Source organism: Lupinus angustifolius, unplaced genomic scaffold (genome assembly GCF_001865875.1).
Source record: "Lupinus angustifolius cultivar Tanjil unplaced genomic scaffold, LupAngTanjil_v1.0 Scaffold_287, whole genome shotgun sequence".
In the NCBI taxonomy this organism is placed as follows: Eukaryota; Viridiplantae; Streptophyta; class Magnoliopsida; order Fabales; family Fabaceae; genus Lupinus; species Lupinus angustifolius.
In genome coordinates this window covers 132,047-143,486 of record NW_017727606.1, presented here as the reverse complement: position 1 = coordinate 143,486, position 11,440 = coordinate 132,047, and the positions used below count along the sequence as shown (strand labels likewise).

The 11,440-nt window shown below is 30.2% G+C and overlaps 1 protein-coding gene across 1 annotated transcript; it reads left to right on the top strand.

Annotated features, from left to right (window-relative positions):
* The first annotated feature begins 1,226 nt into the window (after nucleotides 1-1,226).
* Nucleotides 1,227-3,523, top strand: LOC109340919 (tubulin beta-2 chain). The gene is made up of 3 exons (XM_019578686.1): nucleotides 1,227-1,714; nucleotides 2,178-2,447; nucleotides 2,567-3,523. The coding sequence occupies exons 1-3, from the start codon at nucleotides 1,321-1,323 to the stop codon at nucleotides 3,247-3,249; spliced, it is 1,347 nt and encodes a 448-aa protein (XP_019434231.1). The 5' UTR covers nucleotides 1,227-1,320; the 3' UTR covers nucleotides 3,250-3,523.
* The last annotated feature ends 7,917 nt before the right edge of the window (nucleotides 3,524-11,440 follow it).

Genomic DNA, 11,440 nt, shown 5'->3' with positions numbered 1-11,440 from the left:
TAAATATATTGAAAATTTTATTTAACCTGTATAATTAAAAGCTTAAAATTTTAAATATAGTTTCATTCATTAAATTATCACTTCCCGTTTTAATATTTTTTAAAATAATTTAACGATTTAATGTAGTGAACTGTTCATAAAATTGCAATGATGTGTTATTCATAATGATTTAAAAAAAATGGTGAAAGAGTGTATAAGGAAATCTTTGGGTCACATTAGTTTTTGTAATTGAAAAATAATATCACAAAAATCAAATAACACAATTAATTTACAAATATTCCCAAATAAATAAATTTGATAAAATAATTAACACTACAATAAAATAATCACAACGGTCGACTGAACAGTGAGTGCCTGATTTGACTTATTTATTTAATTATTGATCCAATTTTAAAACTATTATTTTTCCCTCCTATTTTAAAGTTAAATGATTAACCTTTTTGGTTTATAGAAAAAAGGAAAAGTTTAAAATCTCTTACCCTTTATGTTTTGTTGACTAATAGTAGATTCCAACTGATATCTTCAGGTAAAAAATATGTTATAATTATATATATTTCTGACTATCATAATAGTAAGATATTAAGTAACAAAATTTATGATAAAAGATATGCTTTCACCAATGATTTATTATAACATCGTTGAAGAGGAGAATTATTCCTCCATCAAATATGACTATATGAGGAAAAATATATATGGGATGCTAATTAAAAGTTTTTTCTAAAACTTAGTTTTTCATTTATGTTAATAATTATTTACTCTACTATGATATTATATTAATAACGTAAAGAATGTGATATATGTATTATCAATGTATAAATTTATATATAGTTAATATATCATTTCTTACTCATTTTTATGATAAAAAAATAATAATGAGTAAATATAAATGATAGATAATACAATAATAATGTATAAAATCCATAGATCATATTATACATTTTTTTGTTCCTCCAGCGTAAAAAAAACAACTTTACAATGAATCTAACCGTTGAGAATAAATATTACAACCAAAACACTGCAAAAATAGTTCCATCCAGCTAGCGTTTTCAAAATTTGAAATTTCAAAATAACAACAATTAATTAAAAAACAATTTCCATTTTTAAAATTCACAACTCACATTATCACACAAAAACCAATAATAATCAAATCCCTAAATCTAACCGTTGCAACAACAAAAAAAGGCACAAATTTTTTCTATAAAAAAGAACCAACCCTACCCCATTTCCCTCACACAAACAAATCCCATTTTCTCCAATACCCTCTTTTTTCTCTCAGGCGTTTTGTCAAACACCTTGTAAGCACTTTCAACCCTTTTGAAAATGCGTGAGATTCTTCACATCCAGGGTGGCCAATGTGGAAACCAGATCGGTGCCAAGTTCTGGGAAGTGGTTTGCGCCGAGCACGGCATTGATACCACAGGAAGATACGGCGGCGATTCCGAGCTTCAACTCGAGAGGATCAATGTTTACTACAATGAAGCTAGTTGTGGGAGGTATGTGCCCAGAGCGGTTCTTATGGACCTTGAACCGGGAACCATGGACAGTATCCGGTCTGGACCGTACGGACAGATCTTTAGACCGGATAACTTTGTTTTTGGTCAATCTGGTGCTGGGAACAATTGGGCTAAGGGACATTATACTGAAGGTGCTGAACTCATTGATTCTGTTCTGGATGTTGTTCGTAAAGAAGCTGAGAACTGTGATTGCTTGCAAGGTATGTGTTTTTTCTTTTGTTTTTTAATGAAAGGTTAAAACTTTTTGTACTATTTGTGGTTTATTTTGATTTGGGTTTTTGTTTTTTATCAAGTCTTTTTTCATGGGGGGTGATTTTGAAATGGATGTGTTTTTCCCCATTAATGGTGAAAAATTGCGTGTTAAAGGTTGAAACTTGATGTAAATGGGTAATTGTGAAATGGATTTGTTTTACGATGAAAGGTGGAAACTTTGTGTTTTGTGGAAGTTTTGTGTAGTATGGTAAGGGTTGATTTTGAAATGAATCTGCGTTATGATGAAAGATGAAAACTTTTTTGTTTTTGTGGCTGATTTTGAATTTTTTGGATTTTATTTTCTTTCATTAATTTTGAAATCTGTTTTTTTTAATATTTTTTTGGTTAATTTTTAAACCTTTATGTTCATTTTTGTTCATTTTAAAATCTATTTTTTTGGTTTTGTTTCAGGTTTTCAGGTGTGCCATTCTCTTGGTGGAGGAACTGGATCTGGAATGGGTACCCTTTTGATTTCAAAGATCAGGGAAGAATACCCAGATAGAATGATGCTTACTTTCTCTGTGTTTCCATCTCCCAAGGTTTCTGACACTGTTGTGGAACCATACAATGCTACTCTTTCTGTTCACCAGCTTGTTGAAAATGCAGATGAATGCATGGTGCTTGACAATGAAGCTCTCTATGACATTTGTTTCCGTACCTTGAAGCTCACTACGCCGAGCTGTAAGCTTTTCCACAAACCCCTTTTGATCCTTTAATAGTTTAATCTATACCTTGTCGATTTTGAGTGATGTTTGTAAATATTGTTTTTATTTTGATACTATTGAATTTGTGTTTTGCAGTTGGTGATTTGAACCATTTGATATCAGCAACTATGTCTGGTGTCACATGTTGTTTGCGTTTCCCGGGTCAGCTTAACTCTGACCTGAGGAAGCTTGCTGTGAATCTCATTCCGTTCCCTCGCCTTCACTTTTTCATGGTGGGGTTTGCTCCTTTGACCTCCCGTGGTTCACAGCAATACAGTGCTCTGAGTGTTCCAGAGCTCACACAACAAATGTGGGATGCAAAGAACATGATGTGTGCTGCTGATCCTCGGCATGGGCGGTACCTCACTGCCTCTGCTATGTTTAGAGGCAAGATGAGCACCAAGGAGGTTGATGAACAAATGATCAATGTTCAGAACAAGAACTCCTCATACTTCGTGGAATGGATTCCAAACAATGTTAAATCCACTGTGTGTGATATTCCCCCAACAGGGTTGAAGATGGCCTCAACATTCATTGGAAACTCCACCTCGATCCAGGAAATGTTCCGCAGGGTGAGCGAGCAATTCACTGCCATGTTCAGGAGAAAGGCTTTCTTGCATTGGTACACTGGGGAAGGTATGGATGAGATGGAGTTCACTGAGGCTGAAAGCAACATGAATGACTTGGTATCTGAATATCAGCAGTACCAAGATGCCACTGCTGAAGATGATGAGTATGAAGAGGAAGAAGAGGATGACTATCAGCAACATGACATTTGAGTTCGATTTTCCATATATCGTGGTGGCATTATATGAAGATGGAGTACATGCTGATGCTGCAACTTCCTGTTGCCGGGTTCATTGCTGCCTCTTCCCGGGGATAGTTACTGGTCTGGCTTGCATTAGCAGCAGCTATAGATGCCATTCTATTCTATGAACTATTTCTAGTTTTAATTTCTGTTTCTATGTACCGTTTTGGTTGGGAAGAAGAAAGACAGTATTGTTTAAAACAACTGCTATTATTCTAAGCATCAATTGCGATCTTTGATCTAAATATAGCTCTGAGTCTTGATTAAAATTTTATTTTTGAGTCTCTTAAATGAAATGTTTTGCTGTAACAGTTGACGAGTAATTTTTCAACAAGGAGGGGTTTAGTTTTTTGAGAAACATGCAAAGTAGTAATTAAAAATGAAATATTGAAAACGTTGGAAGTCTTTTCAGTATTAAAATGATCCAGTAGAAAAACCATCTTCCTAAGATGTTCCAAAAAGTTGTTGGTGTCAGAGTGCCTTGGAAATAAGGACTACAACAAATTCTGATTGAGAAAATCTGTCCCACAATTTTTAAAATCTAACTAAAACATTTCTCGATATTACATTGCCTCTCTTTATTGGTTGAGTTTTTTCTTTAGTCCTTTCCTTTTTTTAAAGTAATTTAATATTTTAAATCTGAGTTCAATAATTTTTATATAAAGTGTCCCACCGTAGGAGAGGTGAGCAACCTAAGCTACTAAAATATCCATCAACATTTAAATTTGGACCAACCAACCCTATACCCGATTATTTATTATTATAAATATGTAATTTGACATAAAATAATATATGTGTATATATTATTAATTGTATATATGATGAAAAAATAAGAGAATTAAGTATACTTTTGACAAAAAAAAGTGACATTGCTATGTACAACACATTTGAATATACACATACAAAGATGATGAGTGAGTACGGTGAGATGAGACGGGTCGGGACGACCATGTTTGGTTCTTATCTGACCCTAAATATTGACCGGATCTACTCTTTGAACTCAAATTCCTCTTTGAACTCAAATTCGGCCCTAGATCCTTAGACTCAACCCTATTTTAAGTCATATCAGATGAGTGTTTAAAGCTAGATCTTGTTCACCTTTACAGGAAAGTAAAAGCATTATGACTCGATCATAATTGATTTGTGGCCGTTTGTCTCACATACTATAAATTATAGAGAGAAGTTCACAAAAAACCCTTAAATTGTACAAGTAGATATTGTAAACTATTTTTTCTTCCTAGTTATTCCTTAAACTTTAATTAATAATGAAATTGGTCAATACATACATAAATCTTAAATTACTAATAATGAATTAGAATTCACACATTGGGTTAATGCATTAAGTTAGTTTCTCTTCTTTCCCTCACTCAAAACATGCTCATTAAGAAAATTGTGATTGGACCATTAGTTTTATTGTACCACAACAATAATACATTTTTTCCCTTCTTATTGGAACTTCATGAATATTTCTCTAGTGTACATTCTAGACAGTTGCAATTCCAAAGAACATTTTGTCTTCAATGCTGGGCTTGAATTTCATGGTTCAATATCTGCATCAAATTTTTCCTTGTGCTTCTTGTGGAGTGCTAATTCATACTTATCAAGAAACTCCTTCAAAGGAGTTTCTTTGTATGCATCTCTATCAAAAACTGGACTAAGGCCCTCACCTGGACATGCTGCAACCTTGCACTCTCCAAGAAGAGAAACTAATATCATCTAAATTCATACTAGTCAATCTTATACCATCTAATGTGTAAATTTCAATTTCTTTGTAAGTAATTTAAGATTGTATGTATGTAGGGACCAATTTTACAAATAGTTAAAGTTTAAGGAGTAATTAGAAAGAAAAATAGTTCATGTTGTTTACTTGCAAAAGACATAAAGTTTAAGGAAGTTTTGTGAACTTTTTCCTAAATTATAAAATGGATGTCAACATAAGAGAAAAAATGTATGCATTCATAGTTCTTAATACATCGTTAACCATTAATATTTAATTATCATTAAACCCTTAAAAAAAAGTAATCCAAAAACTTCAATTTCAATAATCACTTTTAGTAACTTCAATTTCAAGCCCAAGAAATTGAAATTTGGGGATATTTCCAAACAAGTGAGCAGTCTTGGAATAGAGTTGGATCTCAATCCCAATTTGTTCAACAAAATTACACAAGATTTGCTCAACAAAATCATACAACATAAGAAAAACCAAATTACTAGAGTACAATACAAGAAAATCTAAATACAAGGAACACTAATTTACAAATACAAGCTTCTACCTAGTTCTCTTTTCAACATCAACCTACTATCTTCCATGATTTTTTATCTACAATGATATTGACTTTCCTATACTCAACATCCAAGGTTGCATAACACACTCCTCAGGTAAGCAAGAACTCTTAAAATGCAATCGTTTATTGGTTTAATCATTGGAGTTTTATAGTGTTCTTAGCAAGGAACTTTGGATCTAAAGTCTCTGAATGCATTGAATGTGGAAAATGCCTTAGAGCAAAGCTCTAGGAGTAAAGAAAGAATGCTTGAGCACTGTTCCCATTCATAGGACTAAATCTCACAAACATCTTTTTATCCTTCGACACAGTTGATAAGTTGAATGGTGCCTTGAATTATCATGCAGTTTTTTTTTTCATTTCTTAGAGCCAAATTGATAGAGGAACTGTTAATTATTTTGGCAGCAACTGAATTACCCACAATAATGCCACATTACTTCATATCATAGGATTAGAAATGAATGTGGTAGAAAGTTGGAGTAGCTACAAGAGAAAAATATAGTAAAGTCGAGCCTAAGTGATTTGGACATATATCATATATGGAGGAGACTAATAGATCAAATAGAAACTATTTTAATTTATAAAATAAGAGATATATCTAGAAAAACCATAGGGGGAATAACTATTTTGATTATTGTTGTTATAATAGCCACATTACTAAAAGTAGAAACCCCAGTTCTAGCATCTCTTGAAGCACTAAATGCAACACCAACACCCTTAGATATTTTTTTCTTCAATCCAAAGGAAAGCTAGATGAATAATTGTTGAAAACATCACCTTGAGAATGATTTGGAACCATAACAAAAGCCAAGCTACTTCCATTGTCTACAGAGATTGAGAATGAAAAGTAAGTGGAAAAGGTCACTAATTGCTTTGTTTTACTTTCAACAACCTTGATGGGTTTCTTCTACATCACTCTCCCAATGCCTAAACTCCCACAACCATAAAGATTAATAATCTCATACCCATCAACATTAACAAACATTGAATTACCATAAAGTGCAACAACAACAACATTGGTCTTAAATTTTGGACCTTTAGCAAAATCACCCTAAAGAAAACAATGAATTTTGGTCAAAAAAGCTAGAGTTTTGAGGAATAAAATAGTGAAAATTAAGGAATTGGTAATTGGTAAATGATGCCATAATTGAAGTGGGTGGTTTGAGAAGAAGTATAGAGTTGGTGGGTTGATCCAATTTGCATCAAAGAGTGGTTTGAGATTGAATAAAGGAGAGGAAGAAGTTAAAGAATGTTATTGGGGAAGTTGAGTTGGAGTTTATGAAAATTGAATGGGTTTTAACTAGTTTATTTTGGTGGTACACTTTTTTTGTAAGTAATAGAAGACCAAGGGAATATAATAAAGGCAAAGTTCTTTTGCATTTTGAGCTTTCTTTTTCATTTGGCAATAGAGAAATAGTTTTTTATGTTTTCTCTCATGAGAAAATGGGTGTGAAGGATTAGATTATTTTTTAGCTCCAACTACAGTAAAGCCTAAATTGTATAGGTCTTATCTTTTTAACTAAATAAGTTACTTAAGTTGTTCGATAAAAAAAATTGAAGAGAATTTTTTTAAAAACAATTGAGTTTGAAGCATTTAAAAACCATTTTTAGTGAAGCTAGTATTTAGAAAGTAAAATAACTTTTAATAACTTATTTACTAATTTTATCGGTTGAAATTTTTAAAAATTAATTAGTTATTTGCAACTAAAAAACTATTATTTTTTGTGTTTCACCTCGTCTCTCAGTGTATCTCTCCTCCATTTACATTCTCATCCCCTTATTTTATATTAGGATATTTTGTTTTAACATTTGATTTTAAGTGTAATATATATATTATTCTTGCATTTAACTATTAGATGGGTGTATAAATTATCTCCATATTTTGTATATTTTTAATAATGTATAGTGCCAACAATGAAAAAATATTATAAAATTATGTGATTAATTGCATTTTTAGAAAAATATTGGAAATGGCCAAAAAAAAATATTAAAATAATATATTATATGTCCAATTATAAATAAAATATTAAAATAAATGATTGAGAATTTTAAATTTAAATTATGTGTATAATTAATTTATTTAATTGATAATTAATTAGATAAATATTATATATATTTCTTAGTCATTTTTTTAGTTATTTACAAAGATAGTTTTATTGAACAACTCTAGTTTAATAAACTATATATATATATATATTATATTTTTAACATCCAGATAATATTTGTAGTAATCTATTTTAAACTTACTACTAAAAAACTAGTTTTTCTCGAATAAAAACTCCATATTAATTTAGGATATGTTACAAACTTAAAAACATCCATCGACATTAATAGTTATTTGAATGTTTTTACATACAAAGATATATCTATTAAAATGTATTTTTAAATTCAAACATGTAACTATCCAAATATATTTTTAAAATCCAGATAAATATTTGTGGTAATCTATTTTTTTTACATTTAGAAAACAAGTATTTATCTAAATACTTTTTTTTTAAAATTATATTATGATCTTATTTAAGTTTAGAGTATATTGTTTGTGGCCCTATAACAACATCATTCATTATTGCATTATAATTTACTTATTGATACACATTAATTAAGGTTTTTTATATAAAAAATATATACACATTAATATGACAAATGTATAAAAAATATCAGAGTCGTTAAGTAATGTTTTTTATCATAATTTCCTTTATGTAACTACTATATAATTTCTTTTGCACTACCAACACTCACTAATTAAACTCTTTTATCATAGTTTCTTTCATATAGACGTGCACATATTATTTTTTGTTCTTACCATTTCTTGAGGTTCAAATTTTCTCCTTTCATCATCTTCATGTCCCTTTCTTTTAATACAATTAATAGCATTGCTGCTGCAATGCACCTTACATTATGAGATGTTATAATATATATTTTTATTTTGTTATAATATTTTTTCTTGATTCACAACCTTGTTTCCTTTCATCATGAGGTCTAAAGTGAAGGATAAACATTTTAATCTATATTTATAGGTATAATGGTGACATACAAAATTGTGTAAACAATGAGAGTTAAGCTCATGAGCCATATTATGAAAGTATTAGAGGAGATAATTTAGTGAAGGTTGACAAACGAACATCACTGAAAACCAATTTGATTTTATGTTGGGAGGTCAACCATGGAGATTATTATATACTTGCTACGATGATTGACGGAAGATATCAAAGGAATCAAAGGAACTTATGCATAATCTTCGTTGATTGAGAGAATGTGTGTGATAAGGTGTCTAGAGAAATGTGTTCGAAATGATTGCACTAGAGCAATCAAAGATATGCATGATGAGGTCAAATAGCAACATTAGAACACAAAACAAGGTCTCAAAAGGTTTTCCTATTATCATAAGACTACACTATGGGTCAACATTGAGCCTCTACTTTTTACATTGGTCTTGCATGTGCTTATTCAGCATATCCAATGACTAGTGTCACAATATATACTTTTTGCATATGATATTATCTTAATGAGGGACTCGAGAGATGAATAATATGAGAAGTTAGAAATGTGAAGACACACTTTAGAAACGTGCGACTTTTGTATAAGTCAAAGTAAGACGAAGTATATGAAGTGTAAGTTTAACAAAAGGAAGACAAACCATATTGTAGATGTAAAGATTGAGGATCATATGATACTACAAGTCACTAAATCTAGGTATCTTTGGTAAATCATATAAGACGACAAGCAAAGATGTAAACCATAGGATTCAAGCTAGTTAGATGAAATGTTAAAGTATTTTAATTGTTATATATGATTAAAATGTATCACTCAAGCTTAAGAGGATGTTTTATCGCACGACTATAAGACCATCAATGTTATAGTATTAGGCGATAAAATAGACTCTATGTGATAAATAGTAATGTTGTGTGTCATATGAGTAAACATAATATATAAGATAACATTTACAAATGCATGATTAGAGAGAATGTGGACTAACTCCAAAAAAATAATAGTAGAATTGTGTCTAAGGTGGTTTGAACATTTTTAGAGTAGACAAATAGAAAATCATACGTGAAATGATCAAGAAAAACTTATAGATCAATATTTTGTCAATGCCCATTATTTATGAAAAAGCATACCACGCCGTTGGATCAATATATCTAACTTCACCTTCTAATGTTAAGGCTTAATTATAATTTATAATATTATTTGCGGATTATATTTGATTGGTGATAAATTTAAATAAATATTGTTGATGTCATGAATATTACAAAATACTTGTAAGTTTTAGTGATTTTTTTGTCAAGGAACAAAATAATAATAATTAAGGAGTGTGTTGCAGAGTTAATAGACTTGCATTAATTTGTAGAGAGAAGCTTTCTCCATGTTTTATTTATTTCATTTAAATTAATAATTATTTTAAAATCTGAATCGTTAATTCATTTTTGTATAAATATCATAATGTTCATCTAGTACCTGTTTAATCATGCTATTGTTGCAGAAAACATTGTTATGTTCTTCGTTTCACTTTGTTCAGATAGCAGAGATATGTTATAATTGCTCATTTCTTCTCAACGCCATTTAATAATTGTGCAGAATTCTCAAAATCACTTTTGCAATATTATCATAAAATATTAAAATTATACCCTTTTAAAAGGTAAACATGATATTACCCATAGAGTTTCGTAGACCTCTTTTAACGATTCTAATTTGGAAAAAGAATTGATATATTACAATTCTATTGTATCAATTATCATTTCAACGATCAACTTCTCCCATAATGATATCTATGCTACCAAGTATTGTCATAATATCAGCCAATTTCATTCTTTTAACTAATTGAGGAAGAATTTGCAAATTGATAAAACAGGGTGGACGAATTTTCCATCTCCAAGGAAAACCATTCTGATCCCCCATTAAAAAAATTCCTAATTCTTCCCAGTTGAATAGCTTAGAAAGTCAGTGTTCTGAACAATTCAAATTTCATGTTTTTTATCCATATGCCAAATATATCGGTAAGATAACTTCATAATATTTCATTTCTTTCTTCCTCTTCAAAATTCAACTGGCTAATAAATACTAAATGGAAAGGGTTTTCCAAGAAAAATTGTATTCTATATTGATAGTGAAATATTTCTGAGGTGTCCATGGACATTGAAAAGAGGCATCAAACCATGTAAATTATGTGTCTTCTACTGTTTTATCTATGATATGCTCTTGGGTATATACAAATTTTCCCAAACACTCAAATACAAGTAAAACAGCTTAAATCTATTCTTTTTATAAACAATAATAACTGGAAGTTTGAATCTGTATCATCAAACCCCTATAAATATAAACTTTTTTATGCTATCAAAGTATTGTTATATCATGAATCTATATCATCAAACCCCTATATATGTAAACATTTTTATGCTATCAAAGTATTGTTATATCATTACAAATGTTTACACCTATAATAACTACCTTAAAAATCACACATAGTGGCATGATTGACATTGGCTAGCAGTGTAAAATCTGTAGGCAGAAAATACATCATTAAACTCACTTCATATGTCTCAAAATATATGAATTATGAAATGAGAATATATGAGATTTAGCAAAATAAAATCAACAAATGCCATCATTTTTATGAATGCAGAAAATAATGATTTCTTATCACTCTCAATAGTAAAAATGAAGACATCAAGTCTGGTTGAACACAAAATTGATTGGAAATGGCAGAGCTAGAACAATTTGTTCCTCCTGAATTCCGGGATTCAGCGCCAAACGATTTCCGGTCGTGTGACAATGATATGTCATTTTGTTTATCTGTTTCATTTAATAAGAAGTGTTGCTGAACCTCATAACTAAGAAGAAAGTCATTTTCAAAAATAATTCAAGTAGCATGTACACTATGGA

Coding starts and splice junctions, on each gene's coding strand:
- LOC109340919 (XM_019578686.1), top strand. CDS start 1,321: ATGCGTGAGATTCTTCACATCCAGGGTGGCCAATGTGGAAACCAGATC. Junction 1,715..2,177: donor GAACTGTGATTGCTTGCAAG/GTATGTGTTTTT, acceptor GTTTTGTTTCAG/GTTTTCAGGTGTGCCATTCT. Junction 2,448..2,566: donor GAAGCTCACTACGCCGAGCT/GTAAGCTTTTCC, acceptor TGTGTTTTGCAG/TTGGTGATTTGAACCATTTG.